This window comes from Vanellus vanellus (genome assembly GCF_965231255.1).
Source record: "Vanellus vanellus genome assembly, chromosome: 22".
Lineage (NCBI taxonomy): Eukaryota > Metazoa > Chordata > Aves > Charadriiformes > Charadriidae > Vanellus > Vanellus vanellus.
In genome coordinates, this window is record NC_138927.1 from 6,781,801 (window position 1) to 6,802,278 (window position 20,478).

The 20,478-nt window shown below is 44.9% G+C and overlaps 1 protein-coding gene across 1 annotated transcript in view; it reads right to left on the reverse strand.

The window, feature by feature from the left end:
- Positions 1-20,478, reverse strand: part of CSMD2 (CUB and Sushi multiple domains 2) — a gene marked incomplete at both ends in the record, with an annotated part of 311,031 nt that overhangs the window by 259,211 nt on the left and 31,342 nt on the right. The window contains one exon of the mRNA XM_082494202.1: positions 5,135-5,247. Coding sequence (XP_082350328.1) covers positions 5,135-5,247 — 113 coding nt within the window. The remainder of the gene's footprint in view (positions 1-5,134; positions 5,248-20,478) is intronic.

Here is a 20,478-nt window from a genome sequence, read left to right on the forward strand (position 1 = left end):
AACAGCCCTCCAAAGAATGAGATATTTGCGCTGAGAAAGAGGAGGGTATTTATTATGAAGGAAAACAGCACCATTTACTTGGGGCTGTTTCCCTCTGTATTTAAACACTTCTAATTTCTTAAAATAAGCAGTGTTCTTCTAGGCATAATTGTTTCTTTTCAATCAGGCACTTAGTGTTTGCAGCTATCAAATTTGTTGCAGCTGTAATCAAACACGATGTCTTGGGAAGGAAAATCTTCACCTACTGTTAAATCTTGCTGCATTACACAGCATCGGAGTCCAGAGTCCCAGAGGCGCCGCCTCTCTCCGGGGGCGTCTAACTGAACTTTGCTTTGGGGAAAAAAAGTGAACATTAAAACTTCAAAAATTACAGAGATGAGGATTCCTAAAAAAAGTATTCAACATCATCTCATCACTCTTCATTTATACAGCACTTTCATTGTTAGAACCTGGAGACCGTGAATGAAAATACGACCCCATTTGAGAGAGAGAAACTGAGGCACGGCACAAAACCGTGACTCGAGAACATCGATACAGCAGGACAGGGACAAAGTTAAAGTGAGAATCCAATTCCTTCCTGTTCCTATTAGGAATCCACCAGACAGCAGTGTCTGAGCCACAGCGGGACAAGTCTCCAGGGAGACCCCTGTGCCTTCTACGGATTTCTGCACCGTTTGAAGAACACACGGGGTTAGCAGCTATCCCCCTCGGGATGCAGAGACACCATTTTCAGCCTGCAGTGCTCCATGAACTCATCAGTCACTGCTCTCCTCTGTGTCTCAGCTTCTCATTTCACCGTTATCTGTCCCCTTTCCTCCGCGTCCGCTTCTTTTGTCCCCATCCAGCAGTGCACCACTCGGGCACAGGGCTCCAAGGTCGTCTGCTCCTCAGCCCCGTCCTGCGCGACCGACCTCTCCCAGCCACCAAAACCACCCCCAAGCTGGGGGGGAGCTGTGACACGCAGTGCCGGAGCAGGAGGGAGTTTTATCCCAGACACTCAGGCCCTGAGCGCTTGCTTAGTGTCGGATAAAGGCTCGGGGAGCCTCAGCAAGGACCTGCGCAGCCTCGAAAAGCGTAAAGTTTCCTTAAGCCTCACGGGGTACAGCATTGCTCTCTGGTCAGGTACGACAAAGAGCGGGTTCGGGTATCTGTCCTTAAATCCCTTTCTATTTTTCATACCCCTCAGGGCTGCCAAGGCAGCCAAGAGATTAACAGTTCCCAAATAATAATGTAGTTTTATTTTATATCTACATTAGTAAACTAAAAAAAACACACCTGCTATTCATCATGACCAGTTATTAGCATTATTAGCATTATTAGCAGTTATTAGCATTATTGGGGAAATGATGTGGAATTTATATCCATTTTCCCCTTATTGTAAAAGACTTGCCCAATTTATTTTAAATGTCAACTTACTATGTATTCATCAGGTGTGTGGCAGCAGTGATTGTAATTAATTTCACATTGTAGTCTAGGCATGTGCCTTTAACATTAGCTTCACACGTCTTGCAGGGGAAGCAATAAATGGAAGCATTGGTCATTTTTGGTCATTAAATCTTCAGGAATATTTTTCACAAGATGAGGCTGTCAAGATTCACGTCCTAGTAAAATTCTAACTTGGATTATTTATAGCCGTCTCTACTTTGAAATTCTCCTGCAGTTGAAATTAAATGCAAGACTCCACAACAGCTGGTTCAGATTTTTGAGAAGAATCATTTAGTCATAAAAAAAAAGAAGAAAAAAAATCCCACAGTCTGAGGGTGAACAAGGCTAATTGTGAAATCATGTTGAATTCAAGGGGCAGTTTAACAGGAAAAAAACAAATTTAAGGATGCTAAAAGCATGAAAGTGCTTAATTTAAATATTTTCTAAATCTTGTGTTCTGAAATGGAGCTTCCTAAGAACTGCTTACATTTGATCAAAGAATCTCTTAAGAAAATTACCTTCAGATCAAAGTATTATATTTAAATGGAAATGAAATTTTCTCTGTTCTTTCAATTCAGCAAGGAAAAGCTAACAATTTTTCATTCCCAGTCATCCTGTAATGGTTGCCCCGTTTCTTTTTCCAGATCATCCGCTTAATGACAGTTATTTGCGCCGCTCTAGTCACGGCTCCTCCCTCCCACGGGGCTTTGCTGTGGGTTTTCCCATATTGGCCACACAGCAGCTCCCGAAGGCTGTCTGTCCGTTCCTGAACGGAAATTCATGTATGACCCGGAGCCACGCTGGCCTCGTTTTGCAACTTGGAAGCCGGGAACCCACACTGACTAACGGCCAACACGAGGCCGCGCAGAACCATCCGCGCCAGCGCCGGGAAGAGAAGGCGATCTCTGGCCCTCAACAGCATCCTCCTCCCGCAGCCACTTCCACTCCTTGAGAGATGGCGGGGCTGGGGCAGGAGAACATCAGCCTTTGTTCGCTTTCAACACAGCAGAACCACCGCTGTAAAAATCCCTACTGTTTACTGAGCTTTGAAACAATATTTGGCATCTAGAGAAAAATCACAACAAACAGTAAGAGATCAGCGAACATGAAGAATCAGACAATGGAAGCAGACAGCAACGAGCTGGCAACACACCCCAAACCAAATGAAGAAAGATGAGGAAGTCAGACAATGAAGAAAAGAGGATTAAGGAAGCTCTAGCAGCAAGGCACAATAACAGATAATGAAGTCAGAAAGCTGCGAGCTCAAGGAGGTGGCAGCACAGCACAGCAGCCCCAGAGCTGCCTATTCCTCAAATTCCACTGCCACCACCGGCACCTGCCTTACCTGGGGCTTGGAAAACCTCTGCAGACCGTCAGAAACTCACTCTGCCTGTCTGTTCTTACAGCGTCTCTGAATTTCTCATAGTGGACACGTTATTTAATAGATTCTGCCACCACCACAAGCAAGCTCTCTTTTATAGCCAGTGAAATGTATAACTGAACTGTGCCCCCCAAAACAACCAGAAATGAAGAAACATATGTACAGGTATGAGCAGGAGATGTCTGTTGTTTTCAAGAAATTGCTTGTAAGAGATCTTATCACGTAGGCATCATACTAACTAGATAAGCAAGGAAGATGTTAACTCAGATAAAGCCAACTTCAATTTATCTGTTTCCCAGAGGGTCAGGGTAGAGCAGACATCAGTGTAAGCGCAATGTTTTCCTGTCACTTTGATGCCTGCAACTACGTACTTTCTTCCCGTCTTCCTTTGAAAAAAAAAATTCCTGAGATCTTTTGTTCCAACTTTAAAATTCTGTTTCTTTTGGTGCATTTCCCAATGATTGCTTAAAGAGAGGAGACTAATGAACGTGCTTTGATAGCAGATCATAAAGCAGCCATTTATTGCAAGGACTCTGATGCATTTTTCTGTCTTTAAACACGAATTATCAAATCACAAACTATTCACTGAGTCGCAGATTACCAGTGTACTGAAACAGCATTACAGCAGCAGCATGTCCCTTTGATCAAAAACACACTTATCTCCTCCTTTAGTCTTAGTTAACAGCAACGCGCATGGGAAGCAAGTACCTTGTTTTGAGGCAGGCTCCGAGCAGCAGGTTTGGCAATCCTGCCCCTTGCGCCCTCCAAACGAAGCTTTTTATTTATACCAATGCTCTGTGTGGCTCAGGTTACATTTTAAGTACATTTCTTTTTTTTTTTTCTGCCTGGAGATGCACTCGGTTACCTGCTTTAAAGCCTCTTAGTCATCAGATGAATAAACTTCAGACAACGTAAGATATACGTGACGAAAGGGCAGCCCTGGAACAAGCCTTTGTACAAGATTACCCACTGCATCAAGGTAATACAAAACCACAAAAGAAGTGTACAAGTAACTGTGTGCAGCTAAATGTCAAAAAATGAACTCTAAATGTCAAGAAAGTACAAAGACGGCTACGTGTCCTCTATCACACAGCTCGGGAGCCACGTACTGTCACGTCCGGGAGCCACAGCGACCGACACGTGTTCCAGCCGCGGTTCTGCGAAGGGGCATCGGGACCCGCCTGCGCTCACCGCGCTGCTGCGCCCGTCCCGAGAGCCACCGGCGCCCCGGGAGCAAACCCAGCTGCTCTCCCACCCCGCTCAACTTCAACGCCAGCGCCGGGCCACACACCACCACCTCTAACACACTCATCACTTCAAGGGTAATAAAAACGTCTCGGTGCCACTGCCGCCTCGAGGCAGAGCAAAGGTTTTAATCAGAAATTAAGAGGGTATTTAAACACAATTCCCCTGAACCTGAACAATTGTCAAGTGCAGAAAATGCTGAGAGACTACAACATCATCCAAATGAAGGCATCTGCTCGGTTTAATGTATTGGGTAATTGTCCGGTAGGACTCATTACCAAGAATTATCATTAAGGCTGAGAACTTCTAAGGACTCCAAAGAAAAACATTTACAGAGACAGGAACAATACTCAACGTGAATGTATTTCAAATTTTCAAATAGTTAATCTGTCATTTACCCGGCAGCACCAGCTCACGTTACAAAGACACCCTTCCTTCTCGTATAAACGGGTCCTTCACAGCTCTGATGACTTCCAGTGTTAGAGATCCAAGATTTTCTGAAGCTACCAAGACTTCACAGACAATCCTTTACCCCCACAACCACCAACCACTGGACATTTTTATGACAAGATGCACAAGAGGTGAATTTAAATATTTGAGGAGGAAGGTGCATGGTAAAAAAAAAAAAAAAAAAAAAGCAACACGTAAGTGAAGAGAACGTGAAGGCAAAAGGCAGCGATCTCCGGGCACTGCCTGTGCGCTGCCCTGCAGCCCCCACTGCCGCGGCTGTCAATAGCAGTGGGTAACGGGGCACTGCGCTTGCTGGAACCCCGCCGATCCCACTGTCAAATCCCACGTCACCCTTTCTCCTCAGTCATTCTGGCTCTGCTGTTAGAGTGAGCCTCTGGAAATGTTTTCAGCGCAGATGTTGAGAAGAAAAAAAAACACATTACGCTTGGAAGGAATCAACAATTTGAATTCTGAAAAAAATGAATCAAATTACTTAAGAACCAGGCACTTTTGTCTTGGATTAAATGTCTGCATATGTATATGCTGGTATAAACTCTGCACCTTAGTTTCACAACCTGCAATAAGCCAAATGAGGATACAATTCAAGACAGTTACTGAACCGGGCAGACTTACCTTCGTAGTTTGCCTGGAAGCCTTGAGCGCTGACCGCATAATCGCTCACAAGCCACAAGGACAGCACAACCCCTGTACTCACAATAGGAGCAGGCAGCTGGAAACCCGTTAACCTGAAAGAAATCAAGAGGAGGGTTACACTCACCACTTCTGCCTTTGACCTGTCAGCAAATGGAAGAGTGGGGCAGCCGCATCGCCACTGCCTGGGGGGGATGCTCCGGGCTGAAGAAAACAGACTGGTACTGCTCAAATTCAACAGCTGTTTGCCCAGCACTAGTCGAACCCGTCTGGGGCTTTTAACACCTTCTGGCTTACCAGAACCCCCACCAATGAATTTCTTCATTGACTGTATTTTAAGCCAGTCTATCTGCTTCACGCCACGTTCACTAATACCATCCGCCCCGCAGCGCGCTGCTAACCCCAGCTCTGCCCCGAGCCCTGCAGAATAACCTTCCCCATCCATGAAACGGGAGCAATGTCTAAGGTTGCTGAGTGAGCCCAAGACATTATTCAATAACGCTTATAACACATTTTGAGCTTTGGAGTAAAATATTAGATAAGGGTCTGAAGCATTGCAATAGCTACATCGAATTGAACTCAAAGTAAAATAGCGTAAGAGAACAGGCAAAAAAACTGATGTTACCAATTAATTAAAGCCCATCGAGGTGGCTGTCTTCACAGTATTCGTTCTGTAGTTTTACAATAGACAAGGTTTGAAGTTTCTAGTAATCCTCCCCACCCCCCAGCTGTCCCTGCAAGACCAATCCCAAGGACAGCACTCTTCATCCCACATCCTAATATCTAGTATGTACCACAGCGAAGACAATGATGGTTAACACCTCTCTACTCACTAAGGAAATCAAAGCTCACAGACATGAAACTGTTTGCACAAGGTGATGCAGCAGAAGCGTTGCAGCAACTGCCTGGAATAGACACGTGCCCACAAGTGGGAGCAGAAAGAACGGCATGAGAAGGTGACAAGTCTAGCGAATAGACCGAAGACGGCACGGCAGAAACCCACAGCCCAGGCGTCTCGCCCTCCCACCCGCTTGCCTCGCGGACGTAGAGCTAAGTGATAACCGTTAATTGTATTACAGAAGCCTGATTGGCAATGATTTTGAACTGGCATTATTAGACCCCGAACACTCAATCCCTGATGCTGTACTGACACAGCCCAAGAACAGCTAACGCACATTTCTCACAAACAATTACAGTTCTGCAACTTCTACGCCTTCCCCTTACACTTGGCTAAGGTGATTTGCATAATAGATTTACATAAGGAACATTTGTTTTAAAGCCATCTCCTATTGGATTCTTGCCTGCTGTTATCAAGGACAGAGTCAGACGCGATCCCAGTTGCCTGACAACTGTCCTCAAACCAGACTTACAAAACCGCAGCCGCGCTGCAGGACCCCACAGCCACACGGTATCATTCGAGATCAAGACTACTCAAGCTGGATCACAAGGACGCAAGTGGCAGGAGATAAACAGGCTACGGTAAGAAAGACAGTTTAAAGCTTCTCACACACATACTCAGAGGTTTATCCCACGTCCTTTATACAGCAGCTGGTCTTTCTGACGGAGAGGGCAAAAGATCACTCGTCATACAAAGTGATAGACTTTGACCCCTTAAGAAATACCTGTAAGTATATGTTTGATCCAGAGTATTTCCTCTCCTGATATATTACACAGAAGGAAAAAAAAAAAAAAACCACAACCACCAAACAAATGAAAAACCCCCAGCTCCTTAATTTTGGGGGCCACCATCCTCTCCCTGACCATGGCATCTGGTACCAGTACACCGCAATTTCCAGCCCAAGCAATTTCTCCCTAAAATTGCCACCAGCCCCTTGGTAACTTCCAGAGACGGCGAGTGAACGTCCCCACTGTTCTTACTCTGGCCCTAATTTAGTAAACCTAAATATTATTTCAAACAGATTGAACACTGATGGAAGCTGACATGCTCTGCCCGAGAACCTTATTAAAGCAAAATTTCCAGTTATTGGCAAAGTTCACGCAGTTGCCAGCCAATGACGGCAGTCAAGTTTTAATGTCAGCAAAGAAGTACTTACCCGCTCTCAGCATAAAATCCATTGTCTGTAAAAGCTGGAAGGACAATTGCTCCTGTTTATTAAAAATAAAAGGTTCTGGGATTTTTAAGGACTCAAGATAGCGCACAGATACCACGCACAGAACTGAGGAACAGTGCCATAGTTTTTATTAATTTATTTTTGCAGTTTAATTAAAATGGCTTATTGAAACCTTCACGCACTCAAAAAATCCAGGAGATGCATGAAGCAGTTTTTATTAAAACATAGGATGGACAGCAGAACCTGTCCATTTTTCTTGCTTTAGTCGCCACACAGTGTTTTATCATTATCTAGGAATTAGTTAACGGTAGTCTGTGCTTTTTACATCCAAAGACGACCTGTTCTCTCTGAACTAAGCTTTTTGCATCACACATTCTGTTCACAATCCCTCTACCAGGAGGACCCCACTTTGCAGATGTTGCTTTTAATTCAGGGCAACATTTACATGTCCGCTTACCTGTAAGCAAGTGCACGGGTCCCATCGGAGTCAATGGGAATTAAGCACTACCTGAAACACCACCGCCCTTCGCGTGTATTCGCATTTTCCAGTTACAGGCTTTAAAAGAAAAGGATGGCCTGTGCATAAGGGCATGAAATTGTAACCGAGAGTTTGCTCTTGGCCTTTCTTCGGATTCTACATTGACTGAAGAGACAATTTTCATGGGAACCCCTGGGCTTCCTGAACCTCTAAAAATTAATAAACCCAACCATAACTCCAGGCCCTCAAGTTCAGATGTGCATTTGTGTCTGCCTGGCATCCCTGGAGCAAGCAGAAGGAAATGGGCTGTCTGACAGCACAAAAGGTGACCAAACACCTTCTTCCCCTTCAGATCAAACAGCCTCGCCGCCCACAAAAGATGAAAAGTGCCCCCATTAGTGCTACAACTAAACCTATTCAGAAGGAAGCAGGAAATAATGCTTCAATAAGAAAAATACCCATATAGCAACTCCTACCCTCTATGCACTAATTCCCATATCTCTTCCTGCAGTGAAAACCTGCACTAGAAATGAAATGCAATTCCTCAACTCCTCACTGGAAGCAGCTGCAGTCCAAATAAGAGTTATTCCTCCTCTTAAGCCTTCAACCAACGCACACAACTGAATTTTTTTCCTTCTTCCAATGTCCTCATCTTCTCCAAGCAAGAGCACGGGCAACACCCTCCCGAAGAAACAGTGGTTTAACCAGACTCACGCTCAACTCCCTCCTGCAAAACCTCAGCACTCCTCTTCCAAAGGCCCAGGAACAGCCACGCTTGGCAGGACACCCTGCCTTGCTCTGACCTGGCGGGTAAACGGTCCTCAAAAGCCTGCCTCCCTAAAATCTGCAGCCCAGGCAAATTTAAAGCACGGGCATCAACATGATGGCAGACAGACTACGAAATCATTCCCCAACGGCCTCACGCACAAAACAGTAATTCCAACATCACTGTTATGTAGTGTAGCAATAGAAAAAATAGACACCCTAATAAGAAAGCAGCAAACTCTGTTCCTTGTTTTTGTTAAGGGCCATAACAAGACGGTGAGGGCAGTAATAACAGCATGAATAATCATCTTCCATTTCTTCCATACCTCTGGCCAAATGGATTATTGAGTGATTATCCCCCTAAGTTGCTTGGAGCCAACACTGATTGTGTGAGATTTTCAATGTGTTTTTCATTGGCTTAATTCTGCTCCTACTGTGAGGAACCAAACTAAACCAGTGCCAGAAATACCACTTCATACGCTTGCCCTTGCTTCACAGTACAGCAAAAAAAAAAAATCAATATACCAAAACAAATCAACGCAGAAATCCCTCTACTCTATTTGCATCCTTCTTCATTCTTTGCCTCGGGTTTGCCACCGACACTGCGAATATTTCTGGCGCGTGACTCCCCATCTGCAGCAGAACGGCAAAATCAGCTCCACAGAAGAGCTTTGCTAGAACCGCCGTCAGTGAAAACTTCCCTTAAGCCACCAAGTCATTCCCCAGTGGAAACCTGTCCCGTCCACCTATGAAAGGAGTGAAGCACCCGACAAAGCCCCACCAACTGCTCTACTCAGCAGGGTAAGCCCACAGCTGAAGGCTTCCTCTGCCCTAGAAGGTGTCAGCCAAGGCAGCCCACACCTCAGTCCCTTTGCAAACGCTCTCACCTCCATCTGTTGCATATTGTACTGTTCCTCCGTATCAAGTACAACTGTATCATATACTGTGACGCAGACTCCCATTTTGGAGTGCAGGTGCCATAATTAAAACAGAGCACATTATTTTTCTGGTAGGATGCCCACCATCAGCTCAGGCTGCAATCAAAATAGTTATTGCAGCTGGCAATCCAACAGCCTTTAAAGCGTAAATGCGAGAGAAGCGTCTCAGAACATCTAATGAAAACGCATTGGATTGCATCGTTTAACCCAGCATTAAATTACACTACACCATACTTCAGTGATTTTTTCCTGCATGTAATTTAAAGGCACCTATTAGAGAAAATTTCCCATCAAATGAACCACTCTCTTCACCATACACAGTTTAAATGACATGGCTCCGTCAGCGCTAGTCTGACACCCCTGCGCTATCCCAGGACAACATTCGAGCTACGTCAGGTGTGAGGGACCGTGTTGAGAAACCAGTGCGGAGCGAGAGCTGCCCGTTGGGGTGGTCTTTGGGGAAGCCTGGAGGGAGCAGGCGAGTCCCCTGTCCCCCGCGCGCCCAGCTGACGGGGCAGCAGGCAACCGCAGCGCCTGGGAAAGGTGCAGTCATGGAGTACTTCAACTAATCCATTATCAACTGCGGCCAACAGAAGGAGCCCAGTAACTTCCAGTTGACTTTGGATCAAGTTTTATACGCCTTATTCAGCCAGACAGCTGGCTCGCGCACGCAGAAATACCCAAGCTCCCTAGCTGCAACGGGAGGCTAAATACGCGTTCAGTCTTTCCTCAGAAAAATGGCTATGAGTGATATTAATTACCATTTGCAACTTTCTCAATCTTGATGAAACGGATGTGAAAGCATTGTACTCCAGCTGCTGCAGGGAGAACGCCTTCAGAAATACATATGTATATATGTTTAAAAATTACAGTCCCAGGGGAAACGAGAAACGCAGCCACATGCACAGTCAGTGGTCACTCACAGATGTCCTCCTCAAGGCGCTTCATGGAACGTATGCCAAGAATAAAAGAATAAATGCAAGAGATGAGGGAATTTATCCACAGCAAATCATCCCAGCTCAGATCTCATTACAGGTGGCAGATTTTTTTCTTTAAAGACCCAGTTGCTGGTGGGTGTAGGGTAAAGTAGTATATGGGGGAAAAAAACATCTTGCCATTCCTATTAATACCTTAGTTTTAGAAATCGTTTTTCATCCTGAAGGAGTTTGTCTCCTCCAAATCATGGGCCAAATCCCAAGAGAATCACTGTGCATTTCAAATACTACTTTACAGAGCTGGCAAAAAAGCGACATGTAGATGCCCCAGGCACGAGGGCTTCAATACACGGGATAAAACTGAAGCTGACGGGTCTTTGTTTCTCACATGCCATTGTCTGCAGGACTCAGTGCCAGCCCTGTCTCCAGGAGGGCTTTCCACGCCACCCCTCTGCTGCCCAGCCAGTAACCGGCTCCAGTGGGGCTCTGCCTCCTACAGCCGTGACCTCCTCTTTCTCCTCCTCCTCCTCCTCCCAGTCACCCGGTACGTCTCTGCCCGATTTACCCCTCGCAGCAGTACCACAAGCTGCTGCCGCCTCTGCCTCTCACACATCTGATCCCCTCTGTTTTCAGCTGGAAGAACTCTGCAGATCCTTTCCCCTGTTTTCACGAAATGTGGATGAAAGACACACACCCGAGGAGAGCCGACTCTCCGCCAGCATTTCCTCGGGCTTGTCTGGTTCAGAGTTTTATTCCCCAATAGTCATTAGTTATTCTCCCTTCCTCTCTGTATTACTTCAATAAAGAAACAAGCAATTACAATGAGGTGTTAGCTTGATTATTTTTTTAACCATATTGACAGAATAACTGGTACCATAAAACATTCTCATTAATCATCAATAAAACAAGCAGAGCATAATCTGAGAACACTTCCAGCTCACGCGTGTTGTAGACACGTAAAAGTTCTGTCTGCAAGGCAGAACTCGCCGGTGTTACTTAGGCGGTTGTCCTTTAATTTTCATGCCTATAAGGTTGAAATGATGCTCTGGACAAAAAAAGTCTCAGCCAGCTTAGAAGGATACTGTAATGACAGAAGAAAACCAGCATCAGTTCACACTCGGATTTACTCAACTCGTTGGAATGATTTATGCTCAAAACCAAGCTGCTTTTATTTTTGAGTCGAACGGATCCCGAACAGGCATCTTCAGAGGCACGTTGCAAACAGCACTAACTCCTTCTACATTCCCTGTTCATATTTCACCATGCAACTCCAAGCTGCTTTGCTGCCAGCCAACACCACATTGTCTCATTTTATTCCATATTACTTTCCAACCATCCCCTCTGCCCAGTTGGTTGATAATTAAGTTGCTTTTAAAATAATATAATCTCTTGGCTCAGACATCATTTACTATATATTCTTCTTACCAAGACAGCAACAAGCATTAGGGGGAAAAAAGCTTTCTCTGTCCCTTCAACTCACTCACGATGACATATACACCACCTACATTTTTTTCCCCAAAGTTAATCTAGCACTTTGCAAGCATTTCTCAATCTAACATCAGACAACCCGACCCCATGTGCCAGATGACTGAGGAATCAACTGCACTTTCTTCCCTTCTCCGAGCCAAGTACAATTCATCAAGCCACAAGAGTCCTTTGCTTACCTCTGACACTGACAAAGGCTTCATTAACGAACACAGTCGTCTCTAGGGACAGTCGCCGGGCTCATAAATTCCAGCCTGGATGGATTTCTTCACTCGTTTAAAATGGGGTTTGGGTCAATTCCCACAAGAAAAATGTCATTTACAGAGCCTGAAGCCTGCACAGCCATCTCAAATATATGAGGCCTTCATGGCTCAAGCTGGGAACAGGTACTAAGCATCAAATTTCAATAAATTTAATTTTCCATACAATGCAATAGAGTAGGAAGACCATGGACTTAGATTTATTTTATTCTTTTTATGTCCCTTTCATGCTCATTTTTCCTGTACTTTCTCAGGTAGCAGCGAAATGCAAGCAGACCTCTGACAAACTTTGGCATCTATATTTTCCATCTTGTTATTACAAACTGAAAAACCCCACAAAAAGGGTCACCAAATTTTAGTAACCTCTTGGCAAATTTGAGCTGATAATTCTGAGTAAACAAAGACAACTTCGGATATAAACCAAGTACGGCTCAACAGTGTCAATTCAAAACTTGGCCGTTTTAGGTTATTTCTGGCTTTCTTCAAAAAAAAAAAAAAAATCATCAGGGGTGTGAAATCTAGTAAATGGGGAAAATAAGTTCTTGGAACCACCTGCAAATCAGTCAAGGCTTATTGCTAAACGGAACGCAACTGGTGAACAAGAACACCACCCTGGAGGTGTTCAAGGCTGGGTTGGACGGGGCTGGGAGCAACCTGGGCTGGGGGGAGGTGGCCCTGCCCAGGGCAGGGGGTGGCACTGGGTGGGCTTTAAGGTCCCTTCCAACCCAAACCAGTCTGTGATTCACACCAGCCCTTTACTAACATTAACTCTTCTGCAGCATGCTGTGCAAAACCAGTGCCCTACAGCCTAAAAGAACTTCACATTTAAACAGACACAAATGTTCAAAACAGCTTTAAATGCAAGAAGGGCAGAATAAATATAAAAGTTCTCAAGCCAGCGGTGTTCTGGACAGCATTACCAGTGTCTGAGTCACTCGAGCTCGTGCAGCTGGGGGACAGCTTTTGAAACCACAGCGCTGGAAGTCACCACTCCATGGCTGCACTCTCAGATACGCCACCAGCCTGCTAAAAGGTTTCAGGCAATCCTCTGGACCCCGAGTTCCTCCCACACCCCAGTCCCCGCCATGCACAATCCTGACCACCCGCCAGTCTCACAGGGATGCTTAGAAGCCTCAGAGAGCGCATGTGGCTATTCCCACATGAAAAGCACCGACTGGGAGATGTATGCCCTACAGGTACCCTGGGACGGAAGATAAGATATAAACTACCGTTAGATTCACATGCCCTTGGAGGTGACACAGTCAAGCAAAAACTCTACTTATGACTTTGTCAGTATATGCGCTTCTTACATACACCCCGTTCCTCCCGTTTTCTCCATGTGAACCTCCAGAAGCTACAGCTTTACAACTGTAAAGAGCCGAAGCTGACATGCAGAGCGAATCCAGGTCTCGTCTGCCAAGTCTGCACGTCCCTTTTACTCTGTATGCACACAAAACCAGGATTTGAACTAGACTTTAGTCATCAGTATTGAGAGAATCTTTACTTCCCAAGTGACTGTTACGCCACAGCATCAGGCAAGCACTGCCCTGCCTACACGACCCCAGCACAGCCAGCTTCGATCCCTCCCGGGGATTTCCACATAAACTGCAGTCTCGCCTCCCTCCACAATACAGGTATGCCTACGCTAATTCCTTAAGAATTTAATTTATAGTAATGCATAATAAGATAAAATTTATTGGCAACAGGTGAGAAGCAGTAGAAATTTACTTTCTATAAAGCCAAGAGTTAAAAAGAAGCACCCAAATAGAACAAATAAACAATGCCAGTCGTCCTCCATAGCCAGTGCAGTCAAAAAAAAAGTAGGTTATGAAGAAATTTGATTTTAAGAAGATGCGTTGTACGATGAAAAACTTGAAACAAATCCCATTGTTCCTGCCAATGAAGATTTATCCAAAAAGACCGTAATATTGATTCATGTCATATCTAATTCTCTATTCACTTGCACCTTGTGTGAGTGTTGAATATTGAGCAGAAACAGGACAGAAACGTCACTAACTGCTGATGTTTAGCAGGAGAGCCCCATAACACACAGCGCACTAGAGGTGGAAAGCCCTGGGTTCCAACCAGCAGCGTCACAGAGCTACTGCTCGCTCTGGTGCGAGTCGCCTCCTTCTCTCTCCATCCTCCTCCCTCTGCCACTCACGTAAAACTGGGAACAACCTGAGTGAGAGGATGTCTTGCCATGCACTTGGATAGCTAAAGGTCCCAATTTCAATAGCTAAAAAAAAAAAAGAAATAATCTATAAAAACGCTAGAACAACAGCATTTCACACTTCCATTTATACACGGATCAGTGACAACATAAGCTACAGAACAGTTCAAATGAAAATATGTATCTCCTTCCTAAACCTTTTATTCCACTGTAGCAGCTCTAATCAGCTGTAAGCCTAAATATTATAAAAATGGGTAAAGGTATAAGGAGAATTACTGCATCTTTGGACAGCAGAAGCCTTTATGTTTTCCAAACAGCTACGAAATCGCAATCAGACAATTACATCCTTTATTAAGAAAAGGGACCAGATGTCAGCAGTTGCTCTTGCAGCACACCAAAATCCAATTCTGCATCGTCTAAAAGGAGCCGGGCCACCCTCTGCCACCCAACAGGAGCATAATGAATTAGAGTCAATAGGCACTGAAGATTTGTCAATTTTCTATTTGAGACCGCAAGTAATAGCACTCCACAATTCCATTGTATCTTCAACGATCTAGTAAGATTGTATTATTTCCTGTAGACTTTCATTAATTTTGATAAAAGGGAAACACACACTGCCTAAAGAGGTGCTGTGCCTGAGACACTCTCAAGGTCAGACCTTATAGATACAAAAAACTTCTTGACCTAAATACTCGGTGCATTTGAAAGATAGCATGAAAGTGCATACATTTTTACTCCCATCAGGAAAATGGATTAAAAGGCACGGCTGTGAACTTCGCCTGGTTTGTACTTTGATTCTCTTTCCCCGCCCTACCGTACAGACCCTCCCACTGGGGGCTTTTAAGCATTTTACAGATTTCACTTGCAAAATTGAAATACTATGTCATTTTACAGATGGGAAAACTGAGATAAGTAATCTGCCCAATGCCAGCGAGCAGAGCAGCTGCTGGGCTCAGAACAGGACTAAGACCGACATCTGACTTCTGCCGGTGCGAGGGACCTCCAGCCCACCTCAGCGCTCCCCCGCCAGCGCCGCTTCCACCACCGCCCCCGCACGCCCACCGCCGCGCCGCTCACAGCGTCCTCTTCATGGGAGACACACACTAATTATCAGTGAACAAAGTGGCCATCTTGATGCTAACCGATGTCAATATCTATTGACTAAAAGCAAAATGATTTTTGCAGACCTGATTCTGTACTAATAAAGTCAAGAGACTGTTCGTACCGGTTCTTCCGCAAGCAGGAGCGGAGCAGTCACCTCCTCAGCACACTTCTGCGGTAACACAGCAATTGGGCAACCCGAGTTCAATAACTAATAGCCAACAGCTAATAACTCGCTGTGCTGCCTCAGGCAACTCACTGCGCTTCCCTGGGCTGCTTTCTGCCCTCCTCTATGACAGCACGGCAGACCTGTTCCTTCTCAAAGCACTCAGCAATCTAAAAATGAGAAGCATCATGCAAGGGCTATGGGTTAGTTCAATTTCTCTTCCTTCACTGCTAAAAAAAATAAACCTAATCTCACTGGCTCTGACCCCAAAAGTTCACCCACTGCGCTTGTAAATTGCCACTCCTGCTAAAAGAATAGAAGCAGCTCTGTCCAAAATAAAGACATCTGCGACTGTATCCCTTTAAACGCCCCTTACGTATGTGCATAAAAAGATGATAAACTTTCTCTGTACAGAACATTTATTGGTAGGGCACCAGCAGCTACTGCCTTTATCACCAGCCACCTTCAAGGAGAAGGAGCAACCCCACGAAAGCTATGTGAGATCCCACCAGGCAGATGGAACACCGTAGTGTGGGCACCGCAGGGATCACACACCTGATCCCATTCAGACTCCACTGTTGTCTAAAAGGCTTGCGGTCACTCTATTAAAGGTCCACCTGAAGTAAACCCAAACACCAGCTAGAGGAGTCTAGAGAAGGATGTATGATCCTGGGCTTCAACAATGGCTTCGTATCACAAACAGCAAAGCCCTGTGCTGTCAGACACTGCAGATAAACTGCGGGAGGAAAAGCTGAGGAGGGATACATAACACACGCTGCAACAAGAGGTTAACAGCAGAGTCCAGTAAAGCTCCTGTCTGCTGTCCCAGTGCACACTGGACTTCACTGGCCAAACCCACCGGCCACGTCCTGCCGCAGGGCACTTCACAGGCGCTTCCACCTCCTTCCCTCTGCAGAGGAACGGGCGGCTTTGCAGAGCTGCATCAACTCGGGCAGGGAAGACCAAGGACACCATGGGCCTCCCTAGAGTTTCCACATACTACTTAAATTCACCTGTTTAACACCTATGTCAATTACTAATGGTATTCAGTGCTCACAGATCTATCAAAAGCAGACTGTTCCAGTGCAGAGTCTTAATTAAAATCTATTAGATGTTGTCCAATTACAGAAAATCTTTCTACACTTAATATACTTCGCATACCTCAACTCAATATGAAGTGAGAGTCATTGTCCAGGTTTGCTAGTAAATTTTACCAGTAAACATGGTTAAATCAGCAGTTTAGAGGGAAAACAAAAACGATTTTGAAAACAAGACCTTATTTGAGTAACAGCAACACCTTAAGGCCCAACAACAACGAACCACCTGCGCTAAACACAGCGGGGAGAGCCATCCTGGAGGAAAGTCTATAGCCCAACAGACAAACTACAGGACAACCACCAGCCAGGAAACTGCCTCCTCAATTAGTGCTATATTCAGCGGCCATGAATAGAAGGTCCCAACCACCACCAAGAGCCTATTTCACCAGATACGGTGCAGGCCACAACAGAGCGGCAGGCCTCGCTGCAGACAAGCTGTGTTGGTACAGGACGAGCAATGTCATGAGAGCGCAGATCCTTCAACCCTTAAGCCGGGACCAAAGTTACTCCCTCACCGTACCCCTCCATCCCCTAAGAGGCTGCGGAGAGATCCCGTCGGAGCCGGGCCTCCTCCTGAGCCTGCTGCCTTCTGCACGGTGGCAGCGAAAAAGCTCCCACCCCCATTTCATCAGCAGCTTTTATCGCTCACCCCGATGCACACACTCCTAATAAATATGGAAAAGTGAACGGTGTCTTAAAAGTGAGCAGCCCCAGATGCAGTTGCATTAACTCCATTAGGATTCCTGGACTTTCAGATCTCGTTCCGTCAATTATCTCACAGATGAAGTTTAAATATTCAGCACTTCCCCAGAACAATATGACGGGGTAAAAGGCTCTAATGCTGCCAGAGCAGCTCAAACAAATATCTTATCAGAAAAAAAAAAAAAAAAAGTGTATTTTATTCTACAAAGCAGAGAACTTAAATTTTACTGGGTTTTTGGTTGGGTTTGTTTTCCTACAGAGTTAATGTGAAGCGACAAGAGACTGTGCTAAGGCAAAAAGGGAGGCAGGATTCTGAAGTTCACGAAAGGTGACAAAGGGGTTTAGCTGGCCCTCCATTTTATTTCTCTTTATCCTTAGCAAAAGGAACTGTAGTCACCTTGGAGACACGAGGTAGCTACAACGGAGTACGTCACAGGACCAAAGGTGACTCAACAAAAAAATCCTAATGTAAGGTCTGTGTATTACCAGACAGCAAACGTTATTTCTCCAGGAATTTCTTCGACAGTATTGAACCCCAGCAAAGCCAAAACCCCAGAACATTATTTTCACCCAGGTTTGCATCTCTGCAAGCAGGAGTGTATGGCACGTGGGGGAATTCTCTCCTTCACTCTTCCCGTTGTCTCCTCTCCTCCTCCCTTCCATTGTTTAAGATCAAAAGCTTTGTTCTCCTGATTGGTAATTAAGTAGCAGTCACCCAGTCCAATTTTTCAAAGAGTGCTTAAAAGGTTATCAAGGAGAAACAGACAAGATACAGGTATTTCTGTTGCATCTGTAAATAGGTCAACCCAGTAGATAATTCAGCCCTTATCGCTAGTATCACGTAATTTTAAGTTCAAACAAAATACTTAATCTTTCAGTCAATTAAATATGGCCAAAGAGATCATACGGTTTTTAACTGCACACACAGCACGTTGATGACAATCCTCCTGTTACCCCTTCAGTCAGCTCTCGGGGAAGAAGGATGAGCAGTTCTAAGTAACAGCAACTTTAACAGCAGACACTGCGCATAACGTTGAGACGTGAGCTACAGGACGAGTTATTCACAGGGCCTGTGAGCTAAAGGCAGTGCACATCTCTTCTTTGCCATAAGCATGAAACTATCACAGTAACTATTTGCAAACATTTTCTCTAACCCTACACACTCCGTAGGCATCAGGATGGGACAGTTCCTCACCGCTGGGTATGGATACACCTCCTGGTAACTTCTGTGGAAACGCAAACTGCGCTAACGAGGTTCTGGCTATAATAAAGATTAAATTTTTTTGATACACTGGCTCAAACAAACATTTTCTCAGCCAAATAAACTCAGTACCATTGAAACATCTCCTTTGAACAGGGCAGGCAGAGCAGAAGACAACGCAACCACCTACCCACGTCGCACGGGAAGGAAAGCCCACGCGTTGTAAGATCAGAAAAGTTACTCCGGCATTGTTCAGCACGTATGCAAGTGAGCACCCCGTCCTGGTAAAAAGAGATTGCATATTCTGTTCCTTGGGCTTTTCAAAGTAGTTTTAAACATCTTTGGAAGAAAAAAAAAAAAAAAACCACAACAAAAAATATCTGATTTTCTAAATTGACAAGTCCTATTTTGAGTGTGCATTCAGTAGCTCCCTTCAGGAAAATAGAATTAAGTATCTGGAATGACTGACTTACCAGATATATTATAAATATATTCTCCCTGGATCTGACTGCAAACCTGAAACTTCAAATAAGGAAATTAGCAACCAATTTAAGATTCTCACATTAAAAGCGCCCTGCAATTTAGCAGCAGCAGATGAAAAAGCTGGAAGATGTCATGTGGTTTTCCTTCTTCGCTACATTTTTTTTCTTGTTAATGACTGTCTGGTTATGTCACGTAACAACAGTCTGACATGAAAAGGTGCAAAGAGTCTCCCGAATCCCACAGCAATCTTAGATCCATAAATAACTCCAAATATTCAAATTTTAGTCAGGTCTCTGCTGAGCTTCTAAGCTCAGCCCGGTGGGAAACCAATCAGGAGACTAACCTGATTGGAGCATCCTCTTAACAATGACACAATCAGCAAAGCACAATGGGAATTTGCAAAAAGACTATGCTTGAGTAACTGCAGTTTTCAGATCAGGTCTCCACATGCATCCCCCTCTGATCCCACTGGCAGTTGAAAACCATTAGGAACTTGAAGGATGAGCATTTGGGGGAGTTTGGTCTGGTGTAACAAGCTCAAGAGAAGGGCAGGCAGATACAGGCACTGACAGGAAGTTACCAGTCTCACCTGACCTGCTAAAAGCACATAGCTCTCCTACTCAAACCAAGGGAGAGAAAAATCTGCAGCCATCACTGTTCCCAGGTTTCAAAGAAGATTCTGTTACAGTGGTCCCTCTGCTGAAAGCCGGTGTACGATGTTGGGAAAAAACAAGTTATTTGAGAGAAGCTAAAGGAGCAAGGACTCAGAAACAAGCTCTGATTTTAGCAAACAAAGCAAAGTCACAGCACTGAAAAGTGACAACAGCCCTGGATGTCTAAATTAAGACACTGAAATGCATTTAATATTCACATACTCATCACAAACGCACAACGCAAATTCCCTAATATACGGTAAAACAGTTTATTAGGAAGTGTCTCATCGGATTAAGTCTGCTCTTATTCTATTAGGGAACTTTCACACCACATTAAATTGCAAGACAACAGGGTGTTTGCCGGCACACGATGAACACAATTATTAACCCCTTCTCAGAGATGCAGAGACGTGACACTGACACAACAGGCCAAGGAAGCTCTTGGGAATATGTGGCTCAAGTGGAACAGCAGGGTTCTCAGAAGATGGACCATTGCCCACCCCTCTGCATAAGAAAACGTCATCAACAGGTTAAGCCACTCAGCATACACCAAGATCATTCTCTTCTCCCAGTCTACCAGGCACGACCTATGGAAATACATCAGTGATGCTCAACAGCGTAAGCTCCATAGTGGGAGAAGCAGAGACAGTTCCCCGTTTAACCAGTTCTGTTGATCAGCCTTGAATACACTGAACAGTTACCACCGTCCCTACAGAAGCATGCCTTCCCCCCCTTCTTTTATACTTGCTTACAGCTTATTTTGGCCCTCCTCCTGGTAGCACGAGCTTTGATGAATGACGCATGGTCATCCATCTTC